We start from the raw sequence: 22,046 nt of genomic DNA, 5'->3' as shown, positions 1-22,046 counted from the left end.
TCCAACATAGTGGCTGCAGCAACGCCGACCAACCTGTTGAATCTCTCCGCGATGGGAACCTTAGTGATGTTTGGCCTATCGTGTTCTCTGGTTACCATGGAAATAGTGCTGGTTCAGTTCTGGGTAATCAACACAGGGATTAAAGTGTCAAAATCGCTTACCCTCCTGCCCCTTTCTATAATCATGACCATTTCAGTAGCACTTCCCGAATATATTCAGCATTGTGAAAGTAAACTAAAATGGTACTGAGTGTCAGGGTGCAAGCTTTGAGGAAGTGTGTAAAAAGAAACATGGCGGGGCATTTTTCAGTAGCAATCGGCTAGCTCTGCCACATAGAATACAATGACATTGTTACTCGATTTTTGCACAGGCGCAGTACATAAACTCTCAGCGCACGCCTACGCATGCATTTTCTCCCCCTTTTCTCTCCACTTTTCCTCTCTCACTAGTACTCTTATTTCCTCCTCCCACCACTAGCTCTTTCAGTCCTTTCGTAGAGGCGTTTAGTCTTTCCTTCCAAACTACCTTCCACGGCTAGCTCCCCTCCCCCTTCCTTTTCCGTCTCTCGTGCAACGCCTCTAGTGCATGCGCATAAGGTACAAAGCCTCGCTCTTTGTCCCCCTTCTGTGGTTCACACGAACCCAAGGCTTTCACAGTTGGTAGCCAATAGAATCTAAGAAATGGCGGACAAATGAGTCCTCCTCGGGAGATAAACTTTGATTGGCAGTTTATGTAGCCAATCGGGAATCCAACATTGACCCCCTTGGGAGGCACCGAGCTCCGTCGGCTGGTTTCCGGCGGTCGCGCGCTCTTTTCTCGGGACGGTGGAGGCCGTGCAGCGTCGCCGTTACTCTGAGCAAAGAACTGTGGGCAGAGGGTGAGTTTGGGGACGGCTCCGTGGTTGTTTAGGGGGCAGTGGGACTTCCTGCGACGATACGCGAAGGAAGGGGCTAGGGCGAGGCCGATTTTGGACGGAGGATGTGGGTTCGAAGGCCCCGTAAGGCCTTTCCCCCTCTGCGTACGGCCTTCACAGCCCACCCGTGGGGTCCGGCGTGGTTGCTGCTCCACGCCCGGGGATTTAGCCCATGCCTCTCTTGCTTTCCTGTCCAGGGCTTTTGTGCTACTCGTCCCAAATTTTAGCTACCATAAGTTGGAGGCTTCTGAGCCGCCCTGGGCCAGAGGGTGTGGGGTCTATTATGCGAAAGCCCTGAAGTCCTGGTTGGAGGAGGAGGCGCTTTGCTTTGTCGGATGCTCCTCCTCCTTAGCCCCGCGAGGCCATTAAATCCGAAAGGGCCAGTGGGGCCCCTGGAGCTATGTTTCCTTGTGAAAACAACTTTAAGTGAAAGTTTGCTGGGTCAGAGAGACCCCCTTGACGTTTTGCAGCTAAGTTCATGAAGCACCTCCACCCCACCCTCCCTCGCTCGCTCTCGCGCGCGCGCGCCTTTTTTTCCAAACCTCTTGCTGCTTAAGCTTTTCCTAGACATTTGTAGGTATCGCTCTTCTAAATTAAACTTATATTTGTGGCTTTATTTTCGAGTATTTTTCACTTTGCGGAAGTCTTGCTGTAAGCTGACGCCTTTCTTTGTGTTTTTAACAGAAGTCGAGGTTAGTCGAGGACTGGGAGACAGACACTTTAACTGTGCTCAAATCGAAGTAAAGGTAGGTGTAGGAGTTAGGGGTACCAGGTAAAGTGCAGAATGGTCAGTTGAATACGGACTTCACATTGACAACAGATTAATTTCGGCGGACTTTTCATGTTATTTAAGCTAAATGGTTTTTAAATCTGAAATTAAAATGTGACTGAACTGTGTGGGTTTGGTTTTTTTCCTAATTCTGGCTGCTCTAGTAGAGGATAGTGCTTAAATTTATGTTTCTGCAACTTAGTTGTTATTAATTGAAAAGTCCTAAAAAAAAAAAAAAAGCAGCAGCCTTGTAGCATGTTTGTTTTTTTACATACGGTTTTTAGGGTGGCCCACCAGGTGGCCACTTCATTCTGGTAAATTCACACTGGATTCTTCAGCAGTTTTCCATTTAGTAATTTGACTTCTAAAAATTGAGAGATCCTTGACTTAGATTTCAGATGAGTGTGATTAATGTGGTCCTGTAGGTAAACACGTGTGCAGTTGTATCACACAGTAGCTACAGTCGTTCTCATCAACATATTTTCTCAACAGTCCTTTTCATTATGGTTAGTCTTAGGACACATGAGTAGACAGAAATCCAGAAGTTCTTGCTGCTGATCTCTTTTTAAAGCCCAATGGTTAGGGGTTGCTAAGTTTACTTCTGCATGTATCTTGAAATTATACTGCTGCAGTTGATGGTAGAAGTACAGCTTGAGTGCTTGGTAGTTCCTGTGTATACAGTGGTACCTCAGGTTCTACTGTGTATACAGTGGTACCTCAGGCAGTGTTACTTAACCTTACCTTCATTGGCAAATGCAAACTGGGAAAAGACTACATGGAAGGGATCTTTATTCAAAAACATAAAGGCAGTTTGGTTATTAAAAATCAGCCTGGTCTACATAGAGTGCCTTTGCCTCCTGAGATGACATTTGTTTAGCATTCCTGGTTTTTTTTTGGGTTTTTTCGAGACAGGGTTTCTCTGTGGCTTTGGAGGCTGTCCTGGAACTAGCTCTTGTAGACCAGGCTGGTCTCGAACTCACAGAGATCCACCTGCCTCTACCTCCCAAGTGCTGGGATTAAAGGCGTGGGCCACCAACGCACTTTTTTTTTTGAGACAGGGTTTCGATGAGGTTTGTAGACCAGGCTGGCCTCTGAACTCAGAGATCTGCCTGCCTCTGCCTCTTGAGTGCTGGAATTACAGGGGTCTGCCACCACCAGCCACCTGCATTCCTCTTTCTTAAAGTGGAAATAAGAATGGTAGTTTCCTTCAGGATCAAGTGCTTCATCTATTCCTGAATGATAGCTAAATGCCTTGTAGTAGTATCTCATTTAGGCCTTAAAGTTAACCACTCCTTTAAGGTCACTCACTGTTTCCCCCATCATTTCTATCTTAACAGGTTGCGCAAGTTAGGTGACATAGCCAGTGAGTTTGTTGGAGTTTATACATTGAATTGAAGACTTTGCTGCATACTGGTTTTGGAATTTAGAGGTCAACAGATCTGGGTTCCATTCCTTACACTGGTGTGGCCTTGGGTGGCTAAAGTATTTTTTAGGCCTCTGTTTTCATTCAAAAGAATAACAACTGGGGGCATTAAATGAAATAATGCAGATGTAGAGCATTGCCTGGATTTTATTGAGACAGGGTCTCACTTGCTAAAATGGCCTGGTCTAGAACTCACCATATAGACCAGGTTGGACCCTGTCTCACAGAGATTCACCTACCTCTGCCTCCTGAGTGAAAGCTAGGAATGAAGGTGTGTGTCATCACATTCAGCCTGGATTGTAATGGGCAGTAAATATCTTAATTTTCAGAGTGTACTTTTTTAAAAATCATTTTTCTTTGACAGTTTCATACATGTTTATGATGCATTCTGGTTACTCTTCCCCATCATCATCTTTATTCTATTCCATTCTCTGCCAGTGCCAGAATACTTATTTTTTCCAGAATATACTTTCTAAAGCCAAAATACAACCTTCCTTGAAATAAATGGTTTACAATATCTTTTTTTTTCTTTGTTTTTTTGTTTGTTTTTTTCAAGCAGGGTTTCTCTGTGTAGCTTTGGAGCCTATCCTGGCACTTGCTCTGGAGACCAGGCTGGCCTCGAACTCACAGAGATCAGCCTGCCTCTGCCTCCCGAGTGCTGGGATTAAAGGCGTGCGCCACCAACACCCGCCTTTCTTTCTTTTTTATTTATTTATTTTTTCTTTTTTTAAAAGGCAGAATTACACTGTGTAGGTATAGCTAACCTGGAACACTTAGGTCTGGAACTCAGAATTCCACCTACCTCTGCCTCAATGCTGGGATTAAAGGAGTGGGCTAGGATGCCCAGTGTTTTGTTTGTTTTTGGAGACAGAGCTTCAATATATATAACCTAGGTTGGCCAGGAACTCCGTAGCCTATGCTGGCCTTAAACCTGGGGTTGTCCTACCTCGGCCTTCAGAGCATCACTGTAATTAAAGGCTAGAGGGAAAAAAGGGGTTTTTTGGACTCCAACCTGAGAAAAGGTAAGATTTAGTGGGAAAATGGCTGTGAAGATGACAAATCTGCCACTGGCTACTTCTGAAATAGAGGAAGGGGGCATTTAATTAATACCTTCACTTACAATAGGAAAAGATTTGATTATAATGCTTTTCCCCCATCTCCAACTGTTTCTGGGGTGGACTTTCATTTCCTTGTGTTATTGGAGGAGGGGGAGGTATTGTGAGTCTTGCTTGATACTTAGTCAAGGCTTTCGTGAAACTGTTTTTATCTCAGCCTACACAATGATGGAATTACAGGTTTTCGCACCATGGCATCTTTTTTTTTTTTTAAAGATTTTATTTATTTATTATGTATACATCATTCTGCTTCCATGTATATCTGTACAACAGAAGAAGGCACCAGATCTCATAACGGATGGTTGTAAGCCACCATGTGGTTGCTGGGAATTGAACTCAGGATCCCTGGAGGAGCAGTCAGTGTTCTTAACCTCTGAGCCATCTCTCCAGCCCGAACCATCGCATCTTGCTTTTGCCTTTTTTTCCTTTTTTGTTTTTTTTGTTGTTGTTTTTGTTTTTTCAAGACAGGGTTTCTCTGTGTAGCTTTGGAACCTATCCTGGCACTTGCTCTGGAGACCAGGCTGGCCTCGAACTCACAGAGATTCGCCTGCCTCTGATTCCTGAGTGCTGGGATTAAAGGCGTGCACCACCAACGCCTGGCCCGTTTTTTCCTTTTTTGAGACAGGTTTACCCTATAGCCCAGGCTGACTCAAAACAGCAAAGGGTAGGATTATAGGAATAAGGCACATTATCCAGTTTATTTTTAAATCATTGCCTGGAGCCCTGCTTGTTGATACATGCCTTTACTCCCAGCACTGGGGGGAGGAGGGCCAGGGGCAGGCAGATCTCTAGGTTCGAGGCCAGCCTGGTCTACAGAGGAATTATCAGGACATCCAGGGCTGTTACATACAGAAACCCTGTCTTGAAAAAACAAAAAAAAATTAATTTTTAAAGTAAGATGTTTTATTTGCCATTAAATCACTACATCTGTTGCTAAAAACTACACTGTAAAGAGTCACAAAGCTAGATTCTGTTTTCTAATAAGTAAACAAAGTTAAAAGCACTATAGTGCTGTGATAGGAAAAACTGAAAGCAACCTAAATTATGGTACTTCAATAAATTAGTATATATCTAGGTTTACTTTTTATATAGGCATTAAAATTATGTAGACATTGCAGAAATGAGGAAAAGTTGAACAAATGGTACATTGATGCTTAAACTAAAACAGTAATGTCTTATAAGGTAAATAGGCAGAGACAGAAATGGTGAAAGGAATATTTAAATGTTGATATGCCTAAAGATATGTGCATTGATTCTAATGGTAAATCTAGAAACAACCTAAAGCATCCAACACAATAGGGGTCTTTATTTTTGGAGAGGTGGCAGGGTAAGACAGGATTTCTCTATGTTGCACTGGCCATCCAGGAACTTGTATAGACCAGAGATCTGCCTGTCTCTGCCTCCTTAATGATGGAATTAAAGGTGTGCCCCACCATGTCCAGCAGTGTTAAAGATTTAATTACATGAGAATTCATTATGTATCATAAAGAGGGAGGTTCCAAACTGGTTTGCTTTGGGGGGAGATTCTCGAGGCAGAGTTTCTCTGTGGCTTTGGAGGCTATCCTGGAACTAGCTCTGCAGACCTCACAAAGATCCACTTGTCTTTGACTACCCAATGCTGAGATTAAAGGCAAATGCTACCACCCTTGGCTGGCATACTTTTTAATAGCTATTTTAAATTAGATTTATTGTATTTTTATTTCATGTGTGGGTGTTTCATCAGTATGTATGTCTATACCATGTGTGTCCATAATGATAATAACTTATTAGTGTGTTTTTATGTATATCTATATGTGAATGTATGCACATGAAGGTGTCCAAGAGGGCCAGAGATACCTGATTTCCTAGAGCTGGAGTTATAGGCATTTGTGAATTGTTTAATATGAGTGTTGGGACCAGGCATGCTTGTTTCTTTTTTCCTTTTTCTTTCTCCCTCCTGGTCTGTTAGCTCTTGTTGCCCTAAAACTCATAATTTTCTGCCTCAGGCTCTCAGAGTGCTAGAATTACAGACACGAGCCACCACCACAGCTGAATAGGGTTTGTTGGTTATTATTTTTTTTAATTCAGAGGTCAGATGTGGGTTCTGGCCTGGCTGGGCATAGAGGTGCATGCTTTAATCCCAGCACTCTGGGAGGTAGGTGATTCTTTGGGTTCAAGGCTAGCCTTGTCTACACAGTAAGCTACAGTATAGCTAGGACTACATAGAGAAATCTTGTCTCAAGAACCATTTTTTAATTCAGTATGCATATGTATGTGAGGTCAGGACAACTTGTAGGAGTCAGTTCTTCAGCTATAAGGATCCTGGGGGTTTAATGCAGGTTGTTAGCAAGTACTTTATTGTAATTTCTGGTGCTTTGCAAAATTGCTGGAGAATGTGGTTGAAATGTTGTGAGAGGGGTGTGATGGTGCACGTCTTTAATCCCAGTGGGAGGCAGAGGCTGGTGGACCACTTGAGTTTCAGGACAGTCAGGGTTATACAAGGAAACCCTGTCCCGAAAACAAAAAGAGAAAGGAGGAGAAGAAATGTTGTGAGAATTCAAGTCTAAGCCGAAATGTCAGCTTTTCAGTCAGGTAATTCAAAATCATATTCAGCCCTCTGATAGTCCATTTGTGCCTCGTCTCTCCCAGTTTTGTATTTAATTGGCACTTAACCTCTTCAGTCCTGTGTAATTTATTTAGTGTGTCTATTTTTTTTAGATTTTATTTATTTATTATGTATACAACATTCTGTTTCCATGTATATCTGCACACCAGAACAGGGCACCAGATCTCATTACAGATGGTTGTGAGCCACCATGTGGTTGCTGGGAATTGAAATCAGGACCTCTGGAAGAGCAGTCAGTGCTCTTAACCCCTGAGCCATCTCTCCAGCCCTAGTGTGTCTATTTTATCTTTTACAGAAAAGTAGATTCTGAAGGCCAAAACATATGTCCATCTAGAGTAGCACCTAGCAAATAGAAGGCATTCATTATTTGTTAAATGAATTGGTGAAATGAAAAAATTATCAGAGGTCTACAAGTAAGGAAGGTACTTTCATTTTTTGTAGGTATACTGTTCATTTATCTCTTGACCAATAAGTTTTCTCTTACCTTTCACAATATAGTCCTCATAATTTTCAGTGCCATGTGATTCCCATCAGAGAGAGATGCTTCAAATACAACCTATTATTCCTTTAATCTTTGGTAATTCTCCAGGCAGTAGTGGTGCATGCCTTTAATCCCAGCAGGCAGAGCTGAGTTTGAGGCCAGCCTGGTCTACAGAGCTAGTTCCAGACCAGCTAGGGCTGTTGTTACACAGAAACCCTGTCTCGAAAAACAAATGACTTTGGTAATTCAGTCATTTTTATTGCTCAGGCCATCATAGTGAATAATTTTATGACCATGTCTTAAAATTTTCTGTTTTTGCTGTTTTGTAGTTTTAAAAAATACTTCATTTGTAACTTTTGTTTATCAAGACAGGGTTTCTCTGTGTAGCTTTGGAGCCTGTCCTGGCACTTGCTCGGGAGACCAGGCTGGCCTCAAACTCAGATCCGCCTGCCTCTGCCTCCCAAGTGCTGGGATTAACGGCGTGTGCCACCAACGCCCGGCCATTTGTAACTTTTTTATGTGTATAGGTGTTTTTACCTGCATTATGTCTCTATGAGGATGTCAGATCACTTTGAGCTAGATTACAGACAGTTGTAAGCTGCCATGTGGGTGCTGGGAATTGAACCCAGGTCCTATGGAAGAGCAGCTGAGCCTTCTCTCCAGCCCCTGTATATCTTTTTTAAATAGAAAAAAATTTTCATCCAGTATATTTTGATCATACTTTCCCTTCCCCCAGCTCCTTGTAGATCCTCTCTACCCACCCAGCTCCATACCCTTTCTCTCTCAAATACACACACACACACACACAGACAGACAGACACTGGGTCTTGAAGCCATCTAACATTGGTGTTAGGAACTAAATTGCTGTCTCTCTAGTCCCCTGCTGTTTGGTATTTAAGATAAGGCCTTTATTCCCCCAGGCTGGCCTGGAACTTTCCATCATTTCACTTCAACCTTCTGATTACTGCCTCAGTGGGATTTTTTGTTTGGCCTTTTTAGGTTTTTTGTTGTTGGGTTTTTTGTTTTGTTTTTGTTTCTTTTCTTTCTTTTTTTTTTTTTTTTTTTGATACAGGGTTTCTCTGTTAAACAGCCCTAGCTGTCTGGAACTCACTCTGTAGACCAGGCTGGCCTTGAACTCAGAGATCTCCCTGCTTCTGTCTCTCAAGTGCTGGGATTAAAGGCGTGTACCACCATCGCCTGACTGGCTTTTTAGTTTTCTGAGTCTAGGAGTGTGATTCTGGTTCCTGAGTTGAAAAATGTGAACACCTTGATAGCTCTTGTTTTGTATGTTGTCTTAAGATTTTAAACAAATTTTATTTTGTGTTTATGTCTGTATATATGTGTGGGTTTGTGTGTGTGCCATGGTATTCATGTAGAAAATCAAGGGACTACTTCATGGTTGATTTTTTTTTTTTTCTTTCCCTTCCATCACATGGTTTCTGGGATCGAACTCAGGACTGGCTTGTTAACAAGTGCCTTTACCCACTGATCTGACTCTCTGGCCCACTTTCTATCTTCTGAAACAGTCTTCAGATATAAAATAAAGAATAGAAAAACTTTTGTATGTACTTAACTAAAACCAACAGTCAAGGATTTGTCACAATTTGGGAAGTAATTTTTTTTAGAGGTATGTTGTGATAACAATATCTGTGGGAAAACCTTTTGCTTCTTTTATGGACAACTTTGCTTCAGCTGGATTCTGACTCGGGGATCTTCATTCACTGGATAACCATCTTCGGATGAGGACAATGGTCCTCTGGTTTTTAGAGACGTGACAGCTTTTTAGCCAGGCATGGTTGGGTTGGACATTCGAGCTGGAAGTAGGAGAATCAGAGTTCAAGACCAGCCTTGGCTACATACAGAGTTTTAGTCTTGATTACATTTATTTATTTGTGTGTGTGTTCGCCTGCAGGAGTCAGTCAGTTCCTACTTCTCTCCTTTGTGGAGCCCAGGGATTAAACACAGGTCATCAGGCTTAGAGAAAAGAGCCCTTACTAAGAGGTTGAGTCATCTTGCCTTTCCCTACAGTTTTCAAATGACAGAAGTGAACATTATTTGTCTTTTTATATTTGCTTCTCTTTTACTTTGCTCAAAATACAAATTTGTTTTATTCACTTTTGGGCTCATTCACAACCTGTTTTCAAATCCTAGTTTTAAGTAAGCACCTGTGTTCTTTTATTTAGGTAGTCTTACTATCTTGATTAAGAATTACTGTAGGGGCTGGAGAGATGGCTCAGCCATTAAGAGTACTTCATGTTGCTCTTCTAGAGTACCTGGGCTTAATTTCCAAGGTCCATGTGGCAGCTTACAACTATAACTGTGGTACCACAGCCATCTTCCAGCATCAAGGGGCATAAGACACATAATATACTTGGTACATAGACATATGCAGATAACACACACACACACACACACACACACTATCTATCTCTCTGTATCGTGCTTCTGTTTAACAGCCCTAGCTGTCCTAGAACTTGCTTTTTGCCTGCCTGTGCTTCTGAATGCTGGGACTAAAGGTGTGTACCACTATACCTGGCAACATAAATAAATCTTTTAAAAAATTGCTTAGTGAGTGCTCGGTATATGCCAGTAGTGAGTTATTCGCTAATCCTCATAGCTATTACCAAAGAGCAGATATTTTTGGATGCCTGTTTCTTGCTTTGGGGGTGGGGTTTGAGACAGGGTTTCTCTGTGGCTTTGGAGGTTGTCCTGGAACTCTCTTGTAGACCAGGCTGGTCTTGAACTCACAGAGATCCTCCTGCCTCTGCCTCCCAAGTGCTGGGATTAAAGGCGTGCACCACCACCACCTGGATGCAAAATGATACAAAGTATATAGTATATATTAGGACCTAATTCAAACCTAAGTCTAGAAGCTTGCAATCTATACTTTCCTCACTTAACTTTGGACTATCTACAGTGAATTTTGCGTTAGGTGATGGAGATGATCAAGACTTCTGAACTTTTTGTGGTAGTTTTGTTTACTTTTTGCCTTTTGTAATTTTTGAGACAGTCTGTATCCCAGGCTGCCGTTTATTTTTGGAGACAGCTGCTGTATGTAATGCTGGCTGTTCTGGAACTCATTATGGTAGACTAGGCTGGCCTCAAACTCAAGGAGATCCTGTCTCTACCTCCCCAGTGCTAGGATAAAAGGCGTCCGCTACAACACCAGGCCCACATTGAGCTGCTACTTTTTTTTTTTTTTTATTTAAAGCTTCTGGAAGATTTTTTCTTTTTTGTTGCTTTTTCGAGACAAGGTTTCTCTGTGTAGCTTTGGAGCCTATCCTGGTACTCACTCTGGAGACCAGGCTGGCCTTGAATTCAAAGGCATGTGCCACCAACGCCCGGCTTCGAACTAGCTCTTGTTGACCAGTCTGGTCTCAAACTCACAGAGATCCGCCTGCCTCTGCCTCCCTAGTGCTGGAACTAAAGGCATGTGCCGCCACCACCCAGCTACTAGATGTATTTTCAATAAATACATTAGAAAAATTTTTTAGAGTGTTGGAGTTAAAGGCATGTGCCAGCACCACACCCTGGCCCTGACCCTTTGTGGGTTTTTGTTCTCTTTTTTTGAGACAGGATCTCATTGTGCAGCATTTGGCTATCCTGGAACTTAAATGTGTAGACCAGGTTGACCTTGAACTCAGAGATCTGCCTCTGTTTCCTGAGTGCTAGGATTAAAGGCATGTTCTATCGGACTTGACCCTTTGTGGTTTTGTTTTGTTGTTTTTGTTTTTTGTTTGTTTGATTGTTTTTGTGTTTTTTTTTTTTTTTTTTTGGTTTTTGGTTTTTTTCGAGACAGGGTTTCTCTGTGGCTTTGGAGGCTGTCCTGGAACTAGCTCTTGTAAGACCAGGCTGGTCTCGAACTCACAGAGATCCACCTGCCTCTACCTCCTGTGTGCTGGGATTAAAGGCGTGCGCCACCCACGCCTGGTTGTTTTTGTTTTTTTAAGGCTTGGGTTTCCCTGTGTAGCCCTGGCTGTCCTAGAACTTGCTCTGTAGACCACACTGCACTTGACCTCAGATCTATCTGCCTCTGCCTCACAAGCTTTAATATACAGTAGGGCTGGTTTAGGGAAGATATTTATTTTGAAATAGGGTCTTAAATATCTCCTAGGCTGTCCTAAATTGTTTTTATTATTCAGAGAAACCAGTTGTAATCACACAAAAGGTAGAATACCAAGATAGTTTTAATGACATATAAACCATCAGGAAGATAACTGACTAAATCCTAAATAGTGGATATTTGACATTCTACATTTTCCTATAGGGTGCAAACATGCAGAGCAATAAAACCTTTAACTTGGAGAAGCAGAACCACACTCCAAGGAAGCATCATCAGCATCACCACCAGCAGCACCATCAGCAGCAACAGCAGCAGCAGCAGCAGCCACCCCCACCAATACCTGCAAATGGACAGCAGGCCAGCAGCCAGAGTAAGTAGATGGTGGATGATGTAGTCGTAAGTAGATTCCATTGAAAATGGCTTCATGGGTTTTAGATAAATTTCTCAGGATTATAAGTGAATAGGCTTTTAGTAGTGTACTTTTTTTTTCTTTTTTTGGTTTTTCGAGACAGGGTTTCTCTGTGACTTTGGAGCCTGTCCTGGAACTAGCTCTTGTAGACCAGGCTGGCCTCGAACTCACAGAGATCTGCCTGCCTCTGCCTCCCGAGTGCTGGGATTAAAGCCACCAACACCAGGCATGCCCACCTTTAATCTGTAAAAAGTCTATGTATGTTCTCATTCCTTTAGGAAAAAACTGTACCTATAAGAATAGAAACCTGATGGTGTAGGGGTGACTGGAGAAATGGTTCGTTCAGTGGTGAAGAGCACTTTTGCTCTTCCAGATGTCTTGAGTTTGGTCCCCACACCTACATAAGGCAACTTGTTACCAACTGTAACTCCTGTTCCAAAAAATCCAGCATCCTTTTAAGACTTCCATGGAGGCCCTTACGTAACATGGCACATGTTCACACACTTACACATACATATAAGTAATTTTTTTAAAAGGGAGGCAATAGAAGTAGAGGCTGGTGATGTGGCTCAGTAGATAGGAGCTATTGGGAGAGGATCTGGGTCCATTCTAGGTAACCCTATCAAGTGGTAACTAACTTCAGTTCCAGGGGATCTTCATATAAACTCATCCAGGCAGGTATATATATATACATTATTAGTTTTTATTTTGGTTTTTCAAGACAGGGTTTCTCTGTAACAGTTCTGGCTGTCTTGGAACTATTGAGTAGGCTGGCCTTAAACTCACAGATTTGTCTGCCTCTGCCTCCCGAGTACTGGGATCAAAGACGTGTGCCACTATTTCTGCTTTCACATTCTAAGATGCCATTAGATAGGCTGCATTGGGAAGTAGTATTTGTCTTCGCAGAAACACTACTGAGGATATAACTGATTCTTTTTTTTTTTAGATTTATTTATTATGTACACAGTGTTTTGCCTGCGTGTATGTCTGCAGGCCAGAAGAGAGCACCAGATTTCATTACCGATGGTTGTGAGCCATCATGTGGTTGCTGGGAATTGAACTCAGGACCTTTGGAAGAGCAGCCAATGCTCTTAACCACTGAGCCATCTCTCCAGCCCGACTAATTCTTTTCCTAATCTTTTGATTGACTGTCTTCTTCCAGATGAAGGCTTAACTATTGACCTGAAGAACTTTAGGAAACCGGGAGAGAAGACCTTCACCCAACGAAGCCGTCTTTTTGTGGGCAATCTTCCCCCTGACATCACTGAAGAGGAAATGAGGAAACTTTTTGAGAAATATGGGAAAGCAGGCGAAGTTTTCATTCATAAGGATAAAGGCTTTGGCTTTATTCGCTTGGTGAGTAACAGAGCTTTGTTGCTTATACTTTGAAAAACAGGAAACACCGGGAATGAATATGGAAAAAGAAAATAAAAATAGTAGCATTGTCTATGTGCTAATAGTTAATGGTACAAAACAAAAAAGTTTATTTTCCCTTAGGCTTGAAAGCCAATATAGGTTTATTTGCCTGACATACAAGTGCAAAAGTATGGGGATTATTTTTGCTTGCAGATCTCATTTTAATTCCAGGGTTTCCTTGAACTTGCAGGGTTCCTATCTCTTTCCCAAGTGCTAGATGGCATGTATGTACCACCATGCTTGGGTTAAGTGAAAAGGAAGTTCATTTTAATGCATATCAAAGTTTATGTAATTCCCAAAGTCCTTGTATGTGATGTGTGTTGTCTTACTCTTCAAAACCCTGGGGTGGGGGACAAGTTATTTTTATCATTTCAAAATCTTTTAATATTACAACAGATAGATATCCATTTTCTTTCTGAGGGAGACAGTTGGGAATCAAATGAAGACTCATTCATATTAGATAAGTGTGCTGCCACTCAGCAGTACTCTCAGTTCTAGTATTTTTATGTGCAGATTTTATGTTTAAACTCTGATTTGAGCCAGGCAGTGGTGGTGCACACCTTTAATCCCGGCACTTGGAAGGCAGGGGCAAGAGGGAGAACTCTGGGTTCAAAGCCAGCCTGATCTACAAAGCAAGTTCAAGGACAGCCAGAACAGAGAAACCAGTCTCAAAAAATAAACAAAACTCTGGTTTGATTTAAGAATAGTATATGAAAAAGCCAGGCGATGGTGTCACATGCCTCTAGTCCCAGAACTCTGGAGGCAGGCAGGAGGATCTCTGTGAGTTTGAGACCAGCCTGGTCTTCAAGAGCTAGTTCCAGGACAGCCTCCAAAGCCACAGAGAAACCCAAAACACACACACACACACACACACACACACACACACACTCTCTCTCTCTCTCTCTCTCTCTCTCTCTCTCTCTCTCTCTCTCTCATATGAGAAAGAAGCTATGTTTTCTTTTTGTTTTTTTGTGGGGTGTGAGGACATTTCAAGGCAAGGTGTCACTGTGTAGCTCTGGCTGTCCTGGAACTCACTCTGTAGACTATGCTGGCCTAGAGTTCACAGAGATCCACCTGCCTCCTGAGTGCTGAGATTAAAGGCGTACACCACCACCTCCTGGCCTAAATAACCTTCTTGATCAGGTGATTCAATGCCCTCTCCTGACCTCCATAGACCCCAGATACACACATTGTTCATAAACACACATACAGTCAAAACATTCATTCACATAAAATAACTATTATTCTTTTTAGGACAGGTATAATTCTGGTGTGTTAGTGTAAATTAGAATATTCTGAACTATTAACTATCCCAAATTGTTAAGTGTAAGGGGACAGTGTAAGCCACGCCTGCTAGAAGCTGACTACAGGTGAGGTTAGGATGACTCGTGATAGGGTTTTAAGGGGCGGCAAGGCACATGGGAGCCTTGCCTTGTGACCCTGCCCTGGAACTCAAAATGCCAATTAGTCTCCTGCTTCTATCTACCTCCTGAGTGCTAGAATTAAAGGCATATGCCACCATACCCACCAAAATTTTTGAGGTACATTTTGTTGATGTCTGCTCAATTGGTCTTTGTTAAATTCTAATTTTCTTGTTTTTCCCAGGAAACACGAACCCTGGCAGAAATTGCCAAAGTGGAATTAGATAATATGCCACTCCGTGGAAAGCAGCTGCGTGTGCGCTTTGCCTGTCATAGTGCATCTCTTACAGTCCGAAACCTTCCTCAGTATGTGTCCAACGAACTGCTGGAAGAAGCCTTTTCTGTGTTTGGGCAGGTGGAGAGGGCTGTGGTCATTGTGGATGACCGAGGAAGGCCCTCAGGGAAAGGCATTGTTGAGTTCTCAGGGAAGCCAGCTGCTCGAAAAGCTCTGGACAGATGCAGTGAAGGCTCCTTCTTGCTAACCACGTAAGTAGAGTTTTCAGACAATGGTTTTGGGTTCCTTAGTTTTCCTTTGGTCAGGAGAGTTAACATCTAGTAATCCTGTTCTTACTTACATTTAAAGACTTAACATTAACTCAGTTTTTCTACTAACAGTTTTTTATGTATGTATGTGCATTTAAATGCTATGGTGTACACACACTAGGGGAGTCAATTTTCTCCTTCCATATTTACCTGGGTTTCTGGACCAAGCTCAGGTTGCCTAACTTGAATGAGCAAGTGCCTTTATCCATTGAACTATCTTGCTGGCCCTGAATCATAAATCAGTGGAAGTGGCATGATGATAACTTTTCAGGCTGGAGAGATACTGCAGTGGTTAAGAACACTATCTGCTCTTGCAAAGGACCTGAGTTTGATTTCCAGCACCCACCTGTTGACTAAACTGTAACAGAGGGCCCATGTCTTTAATCCCAGCACTCCAGAGGCAGGTGTATCTAAATTCGAGGCTAGCCTGTCCTACAAAGTGAGTTCCAGAACAGCCTGAGCTGTCAGACTGAGAAACCCTATTTCTAAAAACAAACAAAAAAAGCCATTTGTCAGCCTCAGCAGGCACCAGGCAGATGTGGTACATTGACATACCTGCAGCAAAAACACTCATATGTGTTGAATAATCATAGCATATTTTCCCATTTTAGAATTCTGGAAAATTGGTTGAATTACTTACTATCTCTTAGGATTTTCTCTCCTTCATTTTCTGGAGTTATCAGTAATATTTAGATAAGTACTTTGCCTGCTGGCTTTTTAACTTTTGAGAAATCTGGAACCTGGACTGTTAACCCCAAATAATGCCAGTAAGAGGGACTCAGTTATTTGGGGTTAGATATTAAAATCTCTTCAGAAATATGTTTAGATGTGGTAGTTCATATCTATAATTCCAGCACTTGGGAGGCTAAGGTAGGAGAGGCATGCCATTAACTTGAGACCAGCCCTGGTTACAGTTTGAATACTTGCCAAATTCCTATTCCTGTTATAAATATTCTAGTTGTCCAGTTGTGAAGTTCTGATCCCTAGTTAGTTCATCATGCCAGTCAGTGTCAGACATGGTTGTTGGGGTATGGCTTTATTAACACTTAATTTCCTTCTTTCACCTAGATTTCCTCGGCCTGTGACTGTGGAGCCTATGGACCAGTTAGATGATGAAGAGGGACTTCCAGAGAAGCTGGTTATAAAAAACCAGCAGTTTCACAAGTATGTGGTCAGATAAATTGACTCTTATGTATTTCCGTGGTGGTGGTGGTGTGTTTATATGTGTAGTATTGGCGGTTGAACCCAGGACCTTAATTGTGTTTGACTACACCTCCATCCCCTAGTTACTTTCCTGTTCTTGAAATTTAAAGGGGTGTTTTTAAAAGAGGCATGTCTTTGGGGTGTGTGTGCGCACATGTGCATGCACATATGTGTGTGTGTGTGTGTGTGTGTGTGTGTGTGTGTGTGTGTGTGTTCACTTGGCTCGTAGGAAAGAAAGTGATTCTAAGAAATCTTGGACAAAGTAAGTAATACTATACATAATATGTATTTTATATAGGGAGCGAGAACAGCCACCCAGATTTGCACAGCCTGGGTCCTTTGAGTATGAGTATGCCATGCGTTGGAAGGCACTCATTGAGATGGAGAAGCAACAGCAGGATCAAGTGGACCGCAACATCAAAGAGGCTCGTGAGAAGCTGGAGATGGAGATGGAGGCAGCACGCCATGAGCACCAGGTTATGCTAATGAGGCAGGGTGAGTATATACCTATAGGTTGTAAAACTAGAGTAAATATCAAATGTTTTTTGTTCAGTAATTTCTTTGTCCCTCAGTAGAAAAAGACATAAATTACTGCTTTTGTTCCCTGAAATGCTTTGTTGATTCTGATGGGGGATGGATTTGGAGTATAAGATACTGGATGGATTCTATAAAGAAGGAAACAATAAGGTTTGAGTTCACTTGGATGGTCATTCTGGGATTATATATTATCTTAGTTAAGGCTTCTATTGCTGTGATAAAACACCATGATCAAAAGCAACTTCAGGAGGGAAAGGATTTATTTTGTCTCAGAAATACAGATAACAGTTCATCATTGAGGGAAGCTAGGGCGGGAACTTAAGTAGGTCAGAGCCCTGGAGGCAAGAACTGATGGAGAGTGTTGTTTATTAGGTTGCTCCTCGTGGCTTGTTCACTCTGCTTTCTTTGGGGGTGGGTGATTAGGGTGATTGTTTGTTTGTTTGAGGCATGGTTTCTCTGTGAAGCCCTGGCTGTCCTAGAAATAGTTTTGTAGACCAGGATGGTCTTGAACTCAGAGATCCACCAGCCTCTGCCTCCTGAGTGCTATGATTAAAGGTGTGCGCCACTCACCTGGCTCACCACCATGAGCTAGGCCATTCCACATCATTCAAGAAAATGCACCATAGGCTTGTCTGTCTACCAACCAGTCTCAATTGAGGTTCCCTCTTTTTTTGTTCCCTCTTATAAAATGACTATAGTTTGTGTCTAGTCAACATCTTTGTTTTCTGGATATCTATGGAAAATTATTGTGTATATGAAGAGAAAATCAAAAAGTCTCAATCTGTTGATAGATTTGATGAGGCGTCAAGAAGAGCTTCGGAGAATGGAGGAGCTGCATAACCAAGAGGTTCAGAAACGAAAGCAGCTGGAGCTCAGGTAACCCCCCCCCCTTTTTTTTTTCTTTTTAACACTATTCATTTGTTTGGGGCCTAGTAGCATGCCACAATGTATAGAGGGCATAGGACAACTTTCAGAATCAATTCCCTCCTTCTATACCATGTGTGGTCCTAGGAATGGGATTGAGCTGGCCATCAACCTTGGTGGTAAGCACCTTTAACCACTGAGCCATCTCACCAGCCTTGTAACTCATTTTCTTTAACCTTTTTTTCTGACAATTCCAAAGAGTATTGATTTGTTTTTAACTTGTCATCATCACTCTTCCTGATACAATTGTAAATACTGGCAAATATTTCTGCTGCTTCTCAGATTCTCCCTTTGGGTAGATGTTTTAGTTGCATTTGGTTCTAGGAATTGCCTTAGGGCTTTGCTAAAGGGAAAGAGCTGAGTGCTGCTCTCTGGTGTCTTTGGGTGCTGTCCTAGTACTTGCCAAGCTGTGCTGATTTTCAGTTGGCTTGTCTCTGCCTTAATCTTCTTCCTGTTCAAGTGGTCTGTGCATGTTCTGGAATGCCTTTATCTTGGAATACCTTGGTGATTCTATAGGCAGGAAGAGGAGCGCAGGCGCCGTGAGGAAGAAATGAGACGACAACAAGAAGAAATGATGCGGCGACAGCAAGAAGGATTCAAGGGAACCTTCCCTGATGCGGTATATCTCCCATGTGCCTATGATATGCCAGGCCAGGTGTGATAAGACAAAACTACCATGACTTGTCTGTTAGGATACCAGGCTATGGCCAGTTTTTCTATGCTATAAAATTCCTTTTAAGGAAAAAGATAGATGTTGATAAGGGAGGTGATATAAGGTTTGAAGGAGAGCTCTTGCCTGATAGCAAATTTAGGATGAAAAGCTAGCACCACTGTTGTTGTTCATATCCAATGACAATAAGAAATAAATTTAAGTCCTGTAGCAGACTTTGGCTAATCCAATGTTACCCGTGTAGCCCCAAGAGGAAATTAGTTCTTTCTTCCTCCTATTGCCTCTTTTTGTTCCTAATAGAAATTCTATTTTGTTACCTGAAGTCACTGTACAAATAGTAAGAGGGCTTAGTATATCATCACTTTGTGTTGTCGTCAGTGGATTATAATAGAGTGACTGTTGTCTTGGACTATGTTGAGTATGTATTGTTTTTCAGAGAGAACAAGAGATACGGATGGGCCAAATGGCTATGGGAGGTAAGGACTTAAAGAGTTACATAGTTCTTGTGCCTTTTTTATGTTTGAACCTGGGATTTAAACTCAGATCCTCATACTTGCAGAGCCTAATTTTGGGGCTGGAGAGATGGCTCAGAGGTTAAGAGCACTGACTGCTCCTCTAGGGATCCTGAGTTCAATTCCCAGCAACCACGTGGTGGCTCACAACCATCCCTTATGAGAGATCTGGTGCCCTCTTCTGGTGTGCAGATATACATGGAAGCAGAATGTTGTATACATAATAAATAAAAAAAATCTTTAAAAATATATGATCTCTAGTGAGTTCTGGAACTTCTGCCTAGTCCACATTTAAATGACTTGACATTTCGAGGAACATTGGGGTTTTTAGGCTGGGAGTGGAGGATTGGCATATCTTTGTTTATAGATCCTACTGAATTGTTTGGTGGGGGAAGAGACTGATAATCTCTTTCCCCTATACTGATAGTACTACTCTGCTTTAGGTGCTATGGGCATAAACAATAGAGGCGCCATGCCCCCTGCTCCTGTGCCAACTGGTACCCCAGCTCCTCCAGGACCTGCCACTATGATGCCAGATGGAACTTTGGGATTGGTAATAAACCCCAGGGCCTCATAATAATTGTAAATAGTGATGGGAAAAGCTTCTCGACCTCCGGGGTCTAATTTTTGTGGGTACGGGTGTGTGTACATGTAAGTGTGGCTAGAAGTCAACTGCTTGTTGCCATCCATGACCTGGAACTTGTCAGCTGACTGGTCTTTTACATTGGATGCTGGGGAATTAAACTCGAGTCCTCAAGCTTGCAGGACAGATACTTTACCCAACTAACCTATCTGCCCAGCATCTACTACTTGAATTTACTTTGATTTTGTTACAGGGTGCCAATTTCTAGGGTTATTGGTATAATGTAACCTAAGATGTTGGGGGTGGTGGTGAGGATGATTGAAGCCCAGGATCTGATTTATTATGTTAGGCAAGTATTGTCTCTCTATTCCATGTCCCTGATCTTTTAGTTTGTAATCTTTTGTTTTGTTTCTGGTTTTTTCGAGACAGGGTTTCTCTGTAACAGCTCTGGCTGTCCTGGAAGTAGATCTGTAGACCATGCTGGCCTCGAACTCAGAGATCTGCCTGCCTCTTTAGTTTGTAATCGTTTTTGGTTTTTGAGATGGGTTTCTCTGTGTAGCTTTTGAGCCTGTCCTGAATCTCGCTCTATAGACCAGGCTGGCCTCAAATTCACAGAGATCCACCTGCCTCTGCCTCCCAAATGCTGGGATTAAAGGTGTGTGCCACCAATACCCACCTTTAGTTTGTAATCTTGAGAAAATTGAATACCATACTCATTTTAACCTTGGAGTTAAACAATAGCTTCTGTCTGTCAAAGTGGATTGACTGTAATAGTTGTTATCCTCAGTTAACAAGTTGCTTTTTGTTTTGGGTTTTTAGATAGGCTCTCTGTAATCCTGGTTGTCCTGGAGCTTGTTATGTAGACCAGGCTGGCCTCAAACTCACAGAGATGCTTCTGCCTCTGCCTTCCAAATGCATGTACCACATTCCCTGGCCAGCAGGTTTTTCTTTAGAGGGGAAAGTTAAGGAAGCTTAGATATTATGACATATAATGAATGTGAATCCAAGGTCCTTGTGGTTCATAAAATCCAGAAGTTGTTCTGGTTCTAATGTCAAAATAAGAATAGACAGACCAAAACTGGACAGACTTAAGATTGCTAGAGAAATGATAGTCTTGTTCTTCCTGACTCAGGAAAATGAACTTGGATAGAACCAATCGAAATAAGAATTTTAATTGTGTATAAAATGTGGATTAAAAGCTAAAGAATGAAGCTGTGACTAGTACAACCTTCCTCTCAGAGTTCTCCACTAGAACTCTAAACCTATTTAGTTAGCTTGCCCTTAGCAGTCAAGAGTCTTGAATAGTTCAATAGAAATGGCCTGTAGTGGGAAGACCAAAGATGAGTGGCAATCTGAGAACAGAGACTGTATTGTAACATTGTTCTCTTTCTCTTTTAAGACCCCACCAACAACTGAACGTTTTGGCCAAGCTGCTACAATGGAAGGAATTGGAGCAATTGGTGGAACTCCTCCTGCATTCAACCGTCCAGCTCCTGGAGCTGACTTTGCTCCAAATAAACGCCGCCGATACTAAATAAAGTTGCAGTGTCTAGTTTCCCCGCAACCCTTAAAGGCCCTTTTTGGACTAGCCAGAATTCTACCCTGGAAAAGTGTTAGGGTTCTTCCCAATAGATAGGTTTTCCCTGCCTGTACTACTCTAGGGAGTATGCTTGGAGGCAGAGGGCAAGGGAGGGGTGGTATTTAACAATCAAAGTCTGTGGTATATTGCTTTATCAAGTCTATCTGGTGCATTCCTGAAGTGTGTTGATTGTTGAGGGCCTGGAGAACCATAGCAAAATGAACTCAGAGCTCCATTAATCTTGATCATTCCTCCCTCTCTCCCTCCCTCATGTTTTGAGTACTTTTTCATTTTCATCTTGGTTCCCCTCAACCCCAGAGACACTGCCATATACACCACAGAACTTTTAAACATCCTCCAATGACCTAGCCCAATTCCTCCATTCACTCCCAGGTGAGAATTCAGACAAATGTCCACAGAGGTTACAGCATACATACGGTTCTGTTATATCCCATATATAACCTTTCATGTCCTAAGGAACCTCTTAGAGGTTTTCATTTTAGTATATCTTAAAAAAAAAAAAAAAGTCTTGTGTTAACTTGCCTCCATATTTTTCTTGGGTAAGGACTACTCAAGAATGAATAACCTTTTGTGTCTATGATATTGCTGTCCACAGCTTTTCTTGATAGGCCTAGTACAATCTTGGGAACAGGGTTGCTGTGTGTTGAAGGTCTGACAGTAGCTCTTAGCCTTGCCTATCTTAGGTAGTTACGCTGTGCATTTTTTTATTGGTGTACTATGTTTGATTTGTTCCTGATACCTTCAATTTGAAATTTTTCTGAAAAAATGGAGCAGTAATGCAGCATCACTTATTAAAATACATTTGAAGCCTTTTAGTTTTGTGTGCTTTTTTTTTAAGGGGAAGGGAGGGAAAGAAATT

At 42.1% G+C, this 22,046-nt stretch overlaps 1 protein-coding gene across 2 annotated transcripts; it reads left to right on the top strand.

Moving 5' to 3' along the window:
• Window positions 1–725: 725 nt before the first annotated feature.
• On the top strand, window positions 726–22,002 carry Nono (non-POU domain containing octamer binding). 2 transcript variants are annotated; one of them, XM_027431786.2, is made up of 12 exons: window positions 726–877; window positions 1,598–1,659; window positions 11,574–11,739; window positions 12,941–13,134; window positions 14,800–15,101; window positions 16,227–16,322; window positions 16,660–16,856; window positions 17,690–17,774; window positions 18,339–18,441; window positions 18,929–18,968; window positions 19,448–19,557; window positions 20,987–22,002. In XM_027431786.2, the coding sequence occupies exons 3-12, from the start codon at window positions 11,583–11,585 to the stop codon at window positions 21,119–21,121; spliced, it is 1,419 nt and encodes a 472-aa protein (XP_027287587.1). In that variant the 5' UTR covers window positions 726–877; window positions 1,598–1,659; window positions 11,574–11,582; the 3' UTR covers window positions 21,122–22,002. The 2 variants fall into 2 exon arrangements, with proteins under 2 accessions (XP_027287587.1, XP_027287588.1); XM_027431787.2 differs by lacking the exon at window positions 1,598–1,659 and having other exon boundaries at window positions 733–877; window positions 20,987–21,127.
• The last annotated feature ends 44 nt before the right edge of the window (window positions 22,003–22,046 follow it).

Source organism: Cricetulus griseus, chromosome X (genome assembly GCF_003668045.3).
Source record: "Cricetulus griseus strain 17A/GY chromosome X, alternate assembly CriGri-PICRH-1.0, whole genome shotgun sequence".
Classification (NCBI taxonomy): Eukaryota; Metazoa; Chordata; class Mammalia; order Rodentia; family Cricetidae; genus Cricetulus; species Cricetulus griseus.
The sequence above is the reverse complement of the archived record's forward strand: the minus strand, read 5'-3'. Positions and strand labels throughout refer to the sequence as shown.

Excerpts from the sequence above, each read along its gene's own strand:
- Nono (XM_027431786.2), top strand. The coding sequence starts at position 11,583 with ATGCAGAGCAATAAAACCTTTAACTTGGAGAAGCAGAACCACACTCCA. Across the intron at positions 11,740-12,940 it reads ACAGCAGGCCAGCAGCCAGA|ATGAAGGCTTAACTATTGAC; the intron begins GTAAGTAGATGG and ends GTCTTCTTCCAG. Across the intron at positions 19,558-20,986 it reads CAGATGGAACTTTGGGATTG|ACCCCACCAACAACTGAACG; the intron begins GTAATAAACCCC and ends TTCTCTTTTAAG.